Source organism: Fragaria vesca, linkage group LG1 (assembly GCF_000184155.1).
Source record: "Fragaria vesca subsp. vesca linkage group LG1, FraVesHawaii_1.0, whole genome shotgun sequence".
In the NCBI taxonomy this organism is placed as follows: Eukaryota; Viridiplantae; Streptophyta; class Magnoliopsida; order Rosales; family Rosaceae; genus Fragaria; species Fragaria vesca.
In genome coordinates this window covers 335,237-350,821 of record NC_020491.1, presented here as the reverse complement: position 1 = coordinate 350,821, position 15,585 = coordinate 335,237, and the positions used below count along the sequence as shown (strand labels likewise).

The following is a 15,585-nucleotide window of genomic DNA, read 5'->3' as shown; positions in this document are numbered from 1 at the left end:
TCTCTCTCTCTCTCTCTCTCTCTCTCTCTCTCTCTCTCTCTCTCTCTCTCTCTCTCTCTCTCTCTCTCTCTGTTGTACGTGGGGGCGCCTTTGATCAGATCGGAAGCCATTTCACTGCCCTTTGAAGATTGACATCTTACGTCTTTGAACGGTGGGAACTCCGGCGTCGACTGAACCACCTTGTGGAGGTTTCCGGTAATGTTGCGGCGGGTGGAGGTTTCCATGGCGCCACAATCAACCAACCCAGGACAAAGGGAACGAGGGTACGTCGAATTTTAGAAAAGATGACCAGTTTTATTCTTTTTTTTTCCGTTTTAATATGGTGGGCTCCTCTTTCCCGCTGGGCCCACGAAACCTCTAACCGCCTAGCCCAATCTCTTCTCCGCCTAGCCCGCATAATGTCCAGTCCAACTCAATTTTTTTTATTATTTCTTTTTAAATGAGTGGACCCCCGACTCAGCTGGGCCCACGTCGCCTCTAACCGCCTAGACACGCCTCTTTTCCACCTATTCCGAGTTTAAATTTTTATTATTAATTTAATTTTTTTCGTTGAATTTCATATTACTTTTTGATTGGGTCTGGGATTTGGCAAACGACGCCGTTCTTCTTCTCCCGCTCAACTTCTTAAACCCTAATCCCCTCTTTTTTACTTCACATTTCAATCGGAAAAAGACGACTCCAGCTCTTCTCAATTCCCACAACCACACCGCCGCTCCAGCTCGTATCAGATTTCACAGTGAGTACTTACCCAAAGTTCGAAACTTTATCTCTTTTCCGAATTGAAAAATAATTTGGGGGTTTATGTGTGCTCTTAAGGTGTTCGACGAAATGCCCCACTGAAAAATTGGACCCAAGAATCAGCATTTTGGTGCCCAAGTTTCTAACTTTCTTGTTTTGACTTTTTAGCTTTAGTGGGTCTGGAAATGTTGGACGAGAGTAAATTTGACGTGCATTTGAAGTTGTGGGCGCTTCGGATTCCTCGTGAGCTCTGCAAGGTCGCCACTCGAGTACTAAATGGGTACTTCTCAAACACTCTGAATTCTATTTGTGTGGCTGTGATTTGTGTGCTGAAGTGTTAAACTTTGTGGGTGGGATTTGGTTTGTAGATATTTGCTTGATAAACCTCGTGTTAAGCCAATTACGGAGGACCCTACTAGTGAAAGAAACCGTTACATGATATTATCGGAGAAGGTCCAAGATTCCGGTAAGGAATTAAGGAACTTTGTGCTGGCCATTTGGTTAATGTGGATTATGGTACCAGTTTTATAATGCATGTATATATGTTAGTTGTCACTAATTGGAATTTTGTATTCTTGGGTGTGTTGTAGACTTATCTGTTATTCCGGAGAAAGTTCTCAGTGAACTGAAGGATCTATGCGAAATTGATGTAGTTCCATATTCGTTGACACTAGGGTACTCGTATTGGGGTGCAGGTAATGGAAGTTTGTCATTGATGATAGCTAAGTTGTGAGTGAAATTTAACTGTGTTTTTGTGAAAGTTTTTAACTGTGTGATCGATTGGTATGATTTCAGACCATATTTTGAAGCAGATTCTTCCCCCTGGAGTGGAGGTTCCTTCATCTTTTGAAACAATAGTTAAGTACTCAACTCATGATTTTACTTAATGTATATCAAGCAATAACTATGCTGAATTGATGATCTGATGTTGAACTGACACTGCTTCCTTCTTATGCAGGTCACGTTGCCCATCTGAATATACATGATGAGTTAATTCCCTACAAGGATGTGATTGCCAAAGTTATTTATGATGTATGTTTCATTTACTTCTGGTCTCGATATAGATGTAGATTCAATTTTTATTTCTGTATCATATATTTCTATACTAATGTGTTGTTTGGATATCTTTTTGTATAAGCAGAAGAATTATCCAAGAATCAAGACAATTGTCAATAAAGTTGGATCTATTTCAAATGAATTTCGTGTGCCAACATTTGAAGTTTTAGCAGGAGAAAAAGTTATGGTTACAGAAGTGAAACAATATGGAGCGACTTTCAAGCTTGATTACAGCTTGGTCTATTGGAATTCAAGATTGGAACATGAACATATAAGGTTGGTTTCTCAGTTTCGAGCAGGGGAAGTCATATGTGATATGTTCGCTGGTATTGGCCCTTTTGCTATTCCTGCCGCACAGAAAGGATGCATAGTGTATGCAAATGACTTAAATCCGGATAGCATTCGTTATTTGAAGATCAATGCAGAGATTAACAAGGTCGGTGACCATGTTCACGCTTACAATCTTGATGCGAGAGAATTTGTTTCTCAATTGATGGCAGTGCCTGACAGTGGGAAAGAATTGAATTCCGATGCCTCCATGCTCAAGACTTGCGAGACATGTACCAATCATGGTAGTCAGGAATCAGCATCAGGCAATGGAATGATGCTAACCGGTATAATATATGTGAACTTATTGTGTTCATTCAGTTCAGGTGATTGTTAGTATGCAACTTCATCTCAATTTTCCAATTCTCGCAGTCGAGGCAAAAGAGGTACCAGATAGTGTTACTTCTGATGTGGACGATCTACAAGGCTCTAGTAGGAACACAGATGCTTCAGTACCTCCAGCTAAAAGACCTGCAAATATTTGTCAATCAGGTATCAAGGGCACCACAAATTGATGCATGAACAATGTGTAAGATCCTGGGCTACTGCTTTCTGGGTTGTATTTTATGATCAAGCAATATTTCGTTTCCCTTTGCAGAGTGTGGAAGAGTTGATGGCACAAACAGTCTTGTAACTGGTAGGAGCAAAGGAAGCAAAAATAAGAGAATAAGAGGCTCTGAGATCATCAATGTTAAGACTTGGGAGCATGTCGATCATGTGATAATGAATCTCCCGGCTTCTGCTGTTGAATTTCTAGGTACAGATGCCTTACAGAATTGCTTTTCTTTATAAATCATTTGATCGTTTATGCCTTTTGGTAAGTGTTCTTGTTTGTTGGATTATAGATACCATTGCCACATCAATTTGGTTAGAAAGCTGTAAAGAATTTTATTTCAATGATATTTTACCAAGTAGTAGAAATGAAAATTCTGATTACTTTTATTGTATACACTTTGCATTCAGATGCATTTAGAGGGGTGATCCAGAGGAGATATTGGAGGGACACTCTTCCTTTGATTCACTGCTATTGTTTCATCCGAGCAAGTGAAACGCAAGAATATATTATCTCAGTAAGTTTTGTCTACATATTTGAATCTCTTTCTTTCTTTTCTTTTTCACCAAAAAAAAAAATTCTGCTGATAACTGCGGCCAGTCCTTAACTAAAGTATAAGGTCTTTGACGTCTACTGGTAGTATACACTTATGCTTCTTGTGTATATGGTGTAGCCGAGTCAAGTCGATCATATTCTTATTTTCCCTAGCTCAGTACGTTGGGCCTGTTTTGGACTAATCTAAACTGCTTTTCAACTATATACAGGTGGCAGAGGCTGCTTTGAAGGCCAATATAAAAGACCCAATATTTCACAGGGTGAGGGATGTTGCTCCAAACAAGGTATTATTGCTATGTGAAACATCTTTTTTAGCTCCAAATATCCAAAAATTGCACGCATGTATTCAAGGACTGCCTTTCATAAGTTCATAACTACTTTCTAATATTTTCCTCTGTCTTCAGGCAATGTTCTGCTTAAGCTTTAGGCTGCCAGAAGCATGCCTCAATTAAGATTTCACCAAAGACCATGGATGAGCACTGTTCCTTCATTTTGGATTTTGCAAATGGAGAGATCACACAAACTGAAGCTGGTTTGCTTTGTTTACCGCTAACGCAGAAATATCTCCAACTGAAAAGAAAGCCAATACCCTGCACCAAGTGATCAAACAAGTTACTTAAACTTTCTGTTAAACACTAGTATCCTTCAAGATCAAGGTGACAGTCACAGATATCTGATATGGAGTTATGGACCAAGCTTGTACAAATTGTAACAAGTGATTAGGTTTCAATTTAACATCATTCAATATTGTCTTTGCTTACAGCTGTACTGTGGTCAAGGCATATCAGCAAAGATCTGATGCCATTCCTGCAACTTTGTACAAGCATCATCTGTGAAATCTCAGTATCACATGACTTATCTTTTGACCATGACTATGACAGATTAACATTTCTTTCGACTGTGATAGTAATCATACTACTGATTTAATACCATTTCACTGCTCTTCAAGTACCAAGAGAACCCAAAAAAATGAAGCATAAGTGATCTACCTACACTGTAGTAAGTGCAAGCATTGTCCTCGTGTTTCACACAACGTACATTGCTCTCAAGCTGTAGGGAGGCAACAAAATCTGAATGATCCACAGGCAAATCTCACCTTTTGTTTAATTATTGCCACAAGAGTACAAGACTACCCAGCACTGCAAATCGATCTGAAATATGTTTATGCTTCCCACTGCCAAATGAACTATCTCGACTAAATTTGATCGATCTTCTCCCCCAATGTGTGCTTGTCATTCTCCATTGAGGTGCCCCCAGGCCCTCAAATTCTATGTATGACCCTCCAAATGAGAGATGTCTTAAGAATAAAGAGAAGCAAATGATAAAGATGTATCCTTTTTCTTTGGAATGCACTATAAGTTCTAGCTGCTATCCTTTTGTGACGAGAGAAAGTTCAATCTTTTAGAAAGCTATACATAAAAGAAGAGCCTGCAAATTGCTTCAAAAATTAACACGTAGATTTTGGCTGGAAAGTTTGCATTTTGAAGGATTCTCATTAAGTAACCTAACAAAAAGGAGTCGATGGTTTTTCTTCCCTTTTCTTTTCAAACGAAACGACAATGTCATCAACTAGAAAAAGCCAATTTTTTTCCCCTCCTTTTTCATCATTTTTTTTCCTGGTCACTAGGAAAATCCATAGCGAGTCATCAAGACTGATCTGGTTACAAACCAATTCATCAAACGCAATTTCAGACCAGCTTCATAACAATTACCGAATAAAGGTACAAACCGTGTGAGTCCTAGCACCAAGGCGTAGCCGTGTGAGCAAAGCCACCCCAAACTCCATCTTGAACTCCCTAATCCAATCTAAAGTAATCATCCAAATCAACCATTAGCCAATTATATCAAACTATCTGATCCTCTTAATTTCCTGATCAACGTCCAAAAGGTTGGTGATGTTCTCAGAATGGAACACATTTCTTGCTTCGTGGGAAACTCACCTTTAACGACCTTCACCGCATCTCAGTTTCCATCAAGTTTATTCTCTTCACACCAACTTGTCTCGGTTATCATCACCGTACTTCTCATATAATTGCCCCAAGTTTTGGACCAATATTAGTCTCTCTGGTTCAAACATGGGAAGTTATAATATTAACATCGGAACCATTCATTTCTACGTGACGACGACAAACTAATTAGCCTCTCGATAAACATGATACAAAAAAACTCCCGAGTGAAGCATCCGACTAACATTGACATACAAAAAGTCTACGTAGCGTGAGCAAAGGGATTTTACCACACTTCCTTCCCTCATCTATTTGGCAAAGTGAGCTTAATGAGCATTCATTTTTGGCAATTTAACACTCTTAAAGTCTTAATTACTCTAGTGATTAGATTAGAGTACTTTTTTCCTTTCTGTTCTTATGGAGGTTTTGGTCCTTGGCCTGCTCTCTCTGTACTCTCTTTTTTCCTTCTTTATTAAATAAAAATAGGGGGGCTTCCCCTTTAATTAAAAAAGAAAAAAGAAAAAAAAGATTAGAGTACCACTAATCAGTTGGAAAACCAATTAGCATGGGCTGGCTGGCATAACTGATTAACCGAATTAAGCAACGAATCTTACATTTCTTTTCTACTTTCCTCTAAACTTCTCTCATAAACTTTGTCACACTCCTTTTACCCTCTTATAAATACTAACCCAAAGACCTAAAAGCCTTCCCTTTCCCTCTCTCTCTTTGCTTCCCCTGAACCATTGGAGCCCTCAAAATCTTTCTCGATTCTGCTTCATTCAACAAAAGAATCAGATTCTCAGAGACCCTTTTGGAGATTCATCAACCAAAACGAGAATGGCTTATGAAAAAGTCCCAAAGGCTAAGTCTTTCTTGGTCACAATGCTGCTGGTTCTTGCTTTGATGGCTCATAAAGGTTCGAGCTTTGGAGTCAACTGGGGCACTATGGCAACGCGCCAGCTCCCACCTGAGAAAGTGGTTCAAATGCTTCAAGAAAATGGGTTTACTAAGCTCAAGCTCTTTGAAGCTGACCATAAGATTTTGGATGCTCTTGTTGGGACTCAAATTGAGGTCATGTTGGCCATACCCAATTTCATGTTGCAGGATATGAGTATTGACACTGTTGCTGCAATTTCTTGGGTTGATGCCAATGTCAGCAGTTATTGCTATGATGGTGGAGTCAATATCAAGTTAGAGTCTTCACATTTTCTTGATTTATATAACCCTTTTGGTCACTATGAGTCTGATAAGGAACACCCAATTTTGTTCTATGTCATGGCATTGTGTTCATTTTGTGTGAAATCATGGGTCAGTTTTGGTGCTTTTTTGTCTTGTGATTCTGATAGGCCTTGGTTTGGTTGATATCTGTGTTGTTTCATTTGTGACTGTGACTGTTTGGTCTTTCCAATTATGTGCAAATGAGTCAACTCTATTATTGAAATAGTCTTTTGTAGCATCTTTTTCTTCTTTGTGAGACTTGGGTTGAGTTGATTCTAGGACCCTATGAAGGATTATTGAGACTCTGGTGCATAGATTAACCTAAAGAAATTGGTAGTCCAAGTCTGTTAATTTTAGATTATCAACTGTTGAGCTTAGAGTGGCATACAAGCAACTTATACTAGTACTTGATATAGTTCATATATGCAAGCAAGTTTTTGAATTGATTACTTGGAGTAGCTAGCTTTGTTTATGTTTGCTTTCTAGATTAATATTGTGACAATGTGGTTTTGCAGGTATGTTGCAGTAGGCAATGAGCCCTTTCTTAAAGCATACAATGGCACCTATTTAAAGACTACATTACCAGCCCTGAAGAACATCCAGGAAGCTCTCAACCGCTTCGGGCTTGGTTCACAGGTCAAAGTCACTGTGCCCTTCAATGCTGACATCTACTTCTCCCCTGACTCAGACCCAGTTCCATCCACAGGCGACTTTCTGCCTGAACTTAAGGACCATGTGATTGAGATAATCCAATACCTATACACCAATGAAGCACCATTCACAGTCAACATCTACCCTTTTCTCAGCCTGTATGGAAATGCCTACTTCCCTTTTGAATTTGCTTTCTTTGATGGAAAAAGCAAGCCCATTAGAGATGGTGACCTGCTCTATACCAATGTGTTTGATGCAAACTTTGACACCCTTGTTTGGTCTCTAACCAAAGCTGGGTTCCCTGAGATAAAGATCATAGTTGGAGAGGTGGGTTGGCCAACTGATGGGGTTGTAAATGCCAATATCCCAAATGCCAAAAGGTTTAATCAGGGAATGCTTAAACATGCTCTGAGTGGGAATGGAACTCCAGCTAGGAAAGGCATGATTGATGTCTATCTTTTCAGCCTCATTGATGAAAATGCTAAAAGCATTGCTCCTGGCTGCTTTGAGAGGCATTGGGGGCTGTTCGAGTTTGATGGGAAGCCGAAATACGAATTGGATTTGTCGGGTTCACTGCAGAATAAGGGACTTGTAGCTGTGGAAGGTGTGGATTATATGTCCAAAAGGTGGTGTGTGCTGAATCCAGATGCTAAAGATTTGTATGGTTTGGCAAGTAGCATTGACTATGCTTGTAGCCTTTCAGATTGTACTGCCTTGGGTTATGGTTCTTCTTGCAATAATCTTAGCCTGGAAGGGAATGCTTCTTATGCTTTTAACATGTATTACCAAGTGAATGACCAGAAAATATGGACCTGTGACTTCTCTGGTTTGGCGGTGGAGACCGATGAAGATCCATCAGTCGGAAATTGCCAATTCCCAGTGATGATAGCTTATGCTCCTTCACTGTTGCAGCATAGGGGACTTCTACACATGCTGGTAGAAGTTATTGGAGGGTGTATGCTGTATTGGATTCTGCTATAGCATAAAGCTTGTAGGCAAACAACATATGGAATGATTACACAGATTACACTAGCAGATTGCTGGACTTTATTCAAGTAGATTGTCTTTGGTCTCTGATGTGGGATGTAGCTTATTTAGTGCATATATACTAATACGTGAAGAAATTGACAAGATACATCTCTCCGATTTGGCTATGAACATTTATTCTCTTAATATTGATTTCTATCAAATATGAACATTTTCGTTAACCGAGATTCGCCTTGTTCTGATATTTTATTTCAATTCAGAATCCCATGATTTTAAACTTTGATGGATTTGCTTACCTAGGCCACTGCAATCTCAAATCCCACACTGCAACTTACTTAAATGTTCACTGCTATGTTTCCAGCATTCAACCCAAATCAATCATGTTTTACCTGATCAATATTTTCTTTTACCATTACACATGTGATTGTTATGTGAGGAGGTTTTTGTGTGTTATAGTCCACTGCATTATTTGTTATTCTAGGCTTAACGTTGTAGAATTCTGACCATTGACAACCCTTTCATATGACCTAGATACTTATATTCTGCACCATATGCTATCACATATTCTTTTCTGGAAGCTTAATTCACATACTTATGATTAGGAAATTCTGTTAGCTGCATTTTAAAAGAGTTGCCAATGGAAATAGTTATACGGAGTTACAGAGAGCTTGTATCATTTACCATTCACTACCAAAGTATTTCCAGACACCACAAATAGGAATCCTTTTCTTACTTTATGTGTTAAACCACCCAACCTCTTCCTTATTTCGTTGGGAAATGTTACACATAGCTTATATGATGCAGGACAAGATTTTAGCCAAATTCAGCAAAGAATCTCGAAACGAAAGAAGCGTCGTCACATTAAGAAGAATGATTTGAATATTGAAAATTGGTATTTAAATAGGCTTCTTAATGATAGAATTAACCATAAATTACTCTTTTGGATATATCGGGATTCTCAAGCAAAAGACATATTTTGGATTGTGAATCGGATTGGAGCAGATTTTGGCCAGAATGTCCGTTTGGAACACATGATACCTTTCCGGAATAGGAACGATGAGATCTACAATAATCACTTTTGTGAGCCCCATCAGATTTAGGCTAAAAGATGTCGTTTTGATATTCTGATTCGGCATTTAATATTGTTTTAGGATTTCTAGTTCATTTAGGTTTTATTATTTTCTAGTTCTATTCTAAATAGGATTTAGTCAAGAGTTAGGGCCTATATAAAGGCACCCTTATTATTAATTCATTTCAACAATCTATCAAATTATTATCAATTGAGAGTTTTTCTCTTATTTTATGATTTAATTCCAGAGTTCTACCTAAGAGTTTACAAGCGTAAACTCTCCATCTTTTCTAGGGCTTAACGCTTGTTAGCCTCATATTTCCCGCACACAAGTTCAGTATTCTTAACCATTCTGGAAAGAAGGAAGATGGAAGATGGTTCTGCAAAAGAGAAGAAGACAGAAGTCCACGGTGGTCAAAATGTCGACCTTCCACCCGAGATGATAGATGCGATTCTTTCAAGGGTACCAGTGAAGCCCTTATGCCGGTTCAAGCTTGTATCCAAGTCATGGCAGTCCCTAATTTCCGACCCTGATTTCGTCTCAAACTATTCCAAAACCGCCTTTGAGAATAAGGACGTCTTCTTCAGCAGACGACGCCTCTTTTTCGCTTTTTTTCGCGGCAGAAATCTTGTGGTTTACTCTTTGGATCTTGACCAGATTCTCAATAATGTTGATGGTTTAGTAGCAGCACCCACTGAGGTCAACTTTGTTTACAATCATCTTCGAAATGATGCACTTGATTATCGCGATCATTTTGTCGGTTCTTGCTATGGCTTGTTCTTGTGCGAGGTACATTCTAAACCGGACATACGTGTTTTGAGTTTGATTAACCCTGTAACCAAGGAATCGAAAACACTACCAAACACACCAAAATGGAGACTTCCAAGGAAGCCTTATGCTAATAGGAGTTTATGTGGACTTGGATTTGATCACTCCACCAATGAATACAAGGTGATTGACGGGCAGTACACTTATAGTGTTGGAATTGTGTTTAGTGTCTATACATTGCAGACTGATTCTTGGCGACAGATCGACTACTTATTTCCCTACCACGGTCAAGGTTTACTTGATCGTGGAGGGATCCTGGTGAATGGTGGTGTTCATTGGTTGGTGGATAAGGTCACAGATGGAGCATCGGTGATTATATCTTTCCTTTTAGCAGAGGAGGAGGTCAAAGAAATGGCGCTACCGCACAATGCCCCTGAATCGCCTGCTTGCATTCGACTAGGGGCATTTAGAAACTCGCTATGCGTAACATTTTTACGTCGAGATAACGAGTTTTGGGTAATGAAGGAGTATGGAGTGAGGGATTCTTGGACTAAAATGCAAGTCTCTCGACCATATTTTGAATTATCACATTCCGGTTTCTGGACAGAATCTCATGATTTAATGTTGTTTAATAGGTCATCGTTAGTTATGCATAATTTTAATGAAGGAACATCTTGGGATCTATCAATTAGTGACATGCGCAAAAATGATGATATCTTTAGCTTTGGTATCTATGTGGAGAGCCTACCTTCAGTACTCATGGCCAACAACAATGTAGGAGGAGTAGAGATTGAAGATGATCGAATCCACTCAGTAACATCCTCGAATAATTATTCTCTTTCTTATAACATTACTTCTGCGATTGTTATGCTAGCTTGCACCATTTTGGTGATGTTACACATCAAAGCTTTTCATTGATGCTTGCCCCAATCTTTCTTGTGTTGGCTGAACTGAGAAATGTGCGTGATCACTATTGTTCATAACTTCATATTAAGTGGCACATAAACGTTATGTAGGTCATGTGGGTCAAGATTGCCCTCTTGACCTTGAGTCCTTGACCATGATGTTTGACTATGATCCTCCAGGTGATGATGAGTGGTAATGATATGGCTCGCCCATCAGAGGATTGTCGAAGCTGTTATGAATCGTTTGTAATTTCATTTATTGTATTAGACTTTGCCAGTTGATGTGATATATGAAATTGTGTTTTGTGTACCTCTGAATTCAACTCTATCTATCTTACAGCCCTTTATATAATATGAACTAATGGTTATCTGCACATAGGACTACTGGTTATGATGAACTTTATTTTCATTTTCAAACGAGTGAAGGCAACCAAAAGTAGATAATAAGATACAGGGGAAATTAGTAAGAGAAGTATACCAGTTTGCTAGCAGCTGTAGCACTCTCATTTGAGCTTGGGGCTGTAACATGCAGTACCAATTCCCCAACCTTTCCCATTTAGTGACTGTAGATACATTCAATTGTACTTTTATCAAACACGAAGACAAGAAGCTTCATGCATACATTGCATAGACAAACTGGAACAATAGCTAGCTAAATGCTCCAACCAGTTCTGCAAATAAAAATATATTAAAAGCTTTTGTGGAGTGGCAAAACGTCGAAGTTATAGAAAGGTGAATTACCAAGCACCGAGATTCACAGAGTATTACTGAGAAATGTGTTCCTAATTCCTGATGACACTAGTATTTCCAGACACCAGAAATAGCTAGGAATCCTTTTCTTTTTTAATAGAGCTAGGAATCCTTTTCTTACTTGGATAGTTTGATATGTATTGAAATGTTACACACGGCTTATATATATAGTTATTATTAAGCATTCTATCTGGAATCAAAAGAAGATGGAAGTTGGTTCTAAAAAACAGAATACAGAAGACGGTGGACAAAATGTCGACCTTCCACCCGAGATAATAGATGCGATTCTTTCAAGGTTACCACTTACCAGTGAAGCCCTTGGGCCGGTTCAAGCTTGTATCCAAGTCCTGGCAGTCCCTAATCTCCGATCCTGATTTTGTCGCAAACTATTCCAAAGCCGCCATTGAGAATATGGATGTCTTGTTCAGAAGACGGCGCCTCCTCTTTACTTTAATGGACCCGGCACCAAGCAAAGGGATGTACTCATTGGATCTTGACCAGTTTCTCAATGAGAATCCTAATGCTGGTGTTGATGGTCTAGTAGCAACACCCTCCGAGATCGACTTTGTTTACAATCATCTTCCAGATGGTAGACTTGAATGGTTTCCCTTTGGCCTATATTCGTGCCCTGGATTTTTCTTGTCACATTTATGGTCTGGCGACTTCAGCGTCAATTTGATCGACCCTCTAACCAAGGAATCAAAGACAATACCAGAGCCACCAAAATGGAGACTTGGATTTGGATTTGATCGGTACTTATATACATTGCAGATTGGTTCTTGGCGACAGATTGACGTACTGCTTATTTCCCTACAGAGTTGGACATACTCATGGGATCCTGGTGAATGGTGCTGTTCATTGGTTGGCGGAGAAGGTTGCTGATGGATCATTTGTGATTATATCCTTCACTTTAGCAGAGGAGGAGGTTAGAGAACTTACACTACAGCCCAATACTCTGCCCAACACTTTAGCAGAGTATACTCTTCCGATTGAAGTAGGGAAATTCAGAGATTGGCTATGTATAACATCAAAACCAGGCCTAGCATATCTTCTGTAACATTTAATGAGTTTTGGGTCATGAGGAAGTATGGAGTGAGCGAGTCTTAGACTAAAATGCGGGTCTTCATACCATACAAAAGATTATTACATTCAAGTTTCTTGACAAAAACTCATGATCTTATAGTGCTTGATATGTCATCATTAGTTACGTGCAATTTTACTGATGACACATATTGGACTTTATCAATTGGCAAAGTTGGTAGGATTAGTAGTATCGGTATATCTATGTGGAGACCCTGCCTACCTTAATTGGCAAACATAATTAGTTAATAATTATCAACCCGACATTCAAACAGTAAAGCTTTATAGCCAAACCCAACATTGATGTTCCTCTTCTAGAAAGGATAGGACTCATCAGTACGTGAAACATTGAAGCACAAATTGATCGAGGTCCATCGTCTTATTCAAGAATACATTCAAACAAAAAGCAAACGCTAGCAGCAGGAGACTGAATGTGATGACTGATCCGATGAGTTCAGAGTGGCACTGGATCAATAAACATTGCAGCAATACAATCTTTCATCAGTTTTCCGACATGCGTGAAGGCATCTCCCCTTTTGTAAAGCAGATCAACCACTCGGGTTAGGTTAAGAACACGATTAAGCACAGGGACTGGAGCAGCAGTGGGTCTCAGAAACTCTTCGTTTATATCCTTCCACGAATCCACAATTCGTTTGTTGAAGATATCAATTGTCTCTTGCTCTGAAACCCCGTATTCATTCATGTAGCAATCAATACTAGAAGCAACATGCCCCCTCTCTTTCTCAAACTGCAAGACCAAACCAGATAATATTAGTTCCAAAAACAAATTACCACAGCATTCAAATGCTGCTCAGATTTAACGTAGGAATACCTTGTACCCAGCAATGTCATCCATAAGCCTAAATATGGTATTCGAAGCTCTAAGGATTTTAGGCTCATTGGTCAGCCACTCGAATTCCTCTTTTGTTATAATGTCTCCCATGCCTACTAAAGACACGACGGAAAGCATGGTGTTACCGACAGAAGATGCTGCAACTCGCATATACTCATCCATTTTTGGGGTGCATCCTTCGTGGAACCATCTGGCCTCAGCGAAGTAGAGCCTGGCTTGATTCTTCAGCTGCAGGCATGGAGAAATATATACGTATCGATTCATCGTTCATATCTATATGTTAAAAATCAAATGAAAAACTTCTTGTACTCCATGCATGTAATGGTAGACTAATATTGCGTCAAATTAGTCTATCACGACATGGATTTGTTCTAGTTTTTGTCATTGCATTGGTTAATTAATGCACTGTGAAATCTCCCATACTATAAATATTGGGAGCAGAATTAAGGGTTAATTTTCATGCTTTGGCGTACAATATCTTTTGCGTAGTGAATTCGGTAAGATCTTCCTTGCTTTGTCAGCTCCTCTTCAACTTCATCGATAACATCCAGAAGTGTTATATAAAATGGTTGCATATAGTCTGGCAGTTGATCCATGCAACTTGCATCCCACCTGAAAGTTGTTCAAAATTTATCCATATTCATCTTAGCTTATAATTGTAAGCATGAATATTATGCCAAAATTGATTCAGTAGTAAATGATAAGGCAACTGTTATTTCAGACCTGTCAATTGCTTCAGTCAAGATGACGAGTTCTTCGAATGTACCAAATGCATCATACATGTCATCCATTACTGTTACTATCTCAATAAGCTTCGTGAGAATGTGTCTCCCAAAGACGTATTGAGGTTCAAAATATATTCCCGCTATCCAAAAGAACAACTCCACCACCCTATCTCGTGCAAAAGGCATCCTCCTTGCAAAGTCCAGTTCCTTATACCATCTATATATAGTATATAGAGCAATATTAGAAGGTTATTACTTATCTTGTATACATATATATACAACTAATAGCTATAAGATCGATGGCTTAGTTTACCTTAGAATGTCACTGAGTTCCTTTTTGTGTAAACACTGAACAACATTAAAATCTAATTTTGCAAGTTTCAGTAAATTTTCACTGTGTGAAGCTTCATCTTGATATATTGACATGTAACGCCGAGCACCTAACCTCTCCATAGTTTTTAGTAGAGGTCTCTCTAGGGCTTCAGTTATTGGTGTTTTCAGCAAAGAGCTTATTGCACTTGCTGACTCGAGATGAGTGGTGGTAAAAACCAGAGCCTCTTCAAGTAATGTTTCTCCATGCACCCTCAGATGGGCCGCCTCATAAAAGCATAGCATACCAGACACATCAGTGACTAAGCTTTTCTTGAAGTCACCATTAGTATCTTTGAACTTGTTGAATACATCTGCGTAATAAAGTACATATATGGTTTAAAATTAATAGACATATAAGTAAGAGATGAAATATAGAAATCTTGACTGCTTAACCCACCGCAGGAAACATTATATCCATGTCGCCTGAGTAGCCGAAAACGAAGAGCAACATTGTACAGATCACCATCATCATCATGAATATCTTGATATGTCGCATGTATACGTTCCAGGGCTTGTTCTATTTCAGTTTCAAAATGGTAAGCCACACCGAGGCGCTGGATTGCAGCAATTAGCTTCAGTTGACGTGAAGAATCAGCAGCAGCATCAGTGAATACTTCCTTCCTCACTACTTGTTTCAGCTCCTCAACTTGTTCTTGCATTTGAGCTTGAGTTCTCTGCAATTATAACAAGTTAAATGATCAAAAAAATGTGTGTGTGTATATATGTTATAGCAATAAACCCTATACATACAATGTCTTCGGCATAGTTAGTAAACCGATCTCCCCAAACGCTAGGTTTAAAGTTTGCTGTGCGCCGAACAACTTCCGGCTTAGAGATGATCTGGCATTCAGCTGCTGGAGTAGCTTGGACAGGCATGATTTAACTTTCTGCACTTATGGACTAGCTATAGCTTTTTCTTCAAGTATGAAGTATATTGCTGCTATGATCATCTATTTATAGGGGACTCCATGCAGATCTGATACAGATGCTGATAATTGAGTTTGGAAGATTTTTTGTTGTTGTAAATAATA

General features: G+C 39.0%; 5 protein-coding genes across 5 annotated transcripts; 4 read left to right on the top strand and 1 right to left on the bottom strand.

Moving 5' to 3' along the window:
* Positions 1-659: 659 nt before the first annotated feature.
* Positions 660-3,966, top strand: LOC101295262 (tRNA (guanine(37)-N1)-methyltransferase 2-like). The gene is given in 12 exon segments (XM_004287022.1): positions 660-736; positions 907-1,018; positions 1,107-1,204; positions 1,329-1,433; positions 1,534-1,626; positions 1,697-1,770; positions 1,880-2,408; positions 2,494-2,613; positions 2,720-2,878; positions 3,085-3,191; positions 3,439-3,513; positions 3,634-3,966. Coding segments are annotated over 11 exon segments (1,503 nt in total). The 5' UTR covers positions 660-736; positions 907-923; the 3' UTR covers positions 3,682-3,966.
* A 2,046-nt stretch (positions 3,967-6,012) lies between these two features.
* LOC101304131 (glucan endo-1,3-beta-glucosidase 8-like) lies at positions 6,013-8,025 on the top strand. Its single transcript, XM_004288634.1, has 2 exons — positions 6,013-6,365; positions 6,909-8,025. The coding sequence occupies exons 1-2, from the start codon at positions 6,013-6,015 to the stop codon at positions 8,023-8,025; spliced, it is 1,470 nt and encodes a 489-aa protein (XP_004288682.1).
* Positions 8,026-9,467: 1,442 nt separating this feature from the next.
* Positions 9,468-10,787, top strand: LOC101303849 (F-box/kelch-repeat protein At3g06240-like). Its single transcript, XM_004288633.1, has one exon. It carries the CDS (start codon positions 9,468-9,470, stop codon positions 10,785-10,787), a length of 1,320 nt encoding a protein of 439 aa, XP_004288681.1.
* A 1,016-nt stretch (positions 10,788-11,803) lies between these two features.
* On the top strand, positions 11,804-12,581 carry LOC101303556. The gene is made up of 2 exons (XM_004288632.1): positions 11,804-12,276; positions 12,341-12,581. The coding sequence occupies exons 1-2, from the start codon at positions 11,804-11,806 to the stop codon at positions 12,579-12,581; spliced, it is 714 nt and encodes a 237-aa protein (XP_004288680.1).
* A 477-nt stretch (positions 12,582-13,058) lies between these two features.
* Positions 13,059-15,469, bottom strand: LOC101295554 ((-)-alpha-pinene synthase-like). The gene is made up of 7 exons (XM_004287023.1): positions 15,305-15,469; positions 14,952-15,228; positions 14,496-14,865; positions 14,181-14,399; positions 13,931-14,069; positions 13,437-13,685; positions 13,059-13,352 (listed from the first exon to the last, which is right to left on the bottom strand). Exons 1-7 carry the CDS (start codon positions 15,428-15,430, stop codon positions 13,059-13,061), a joined length of 1,674 nt encoding a protein of 557 aa, XP_004287071.1. The 5' UTR covers positions 15,431-15,469.
* Between the last annotated feature and the right edge of the window lie 116 nt (positions 15,470-15,585).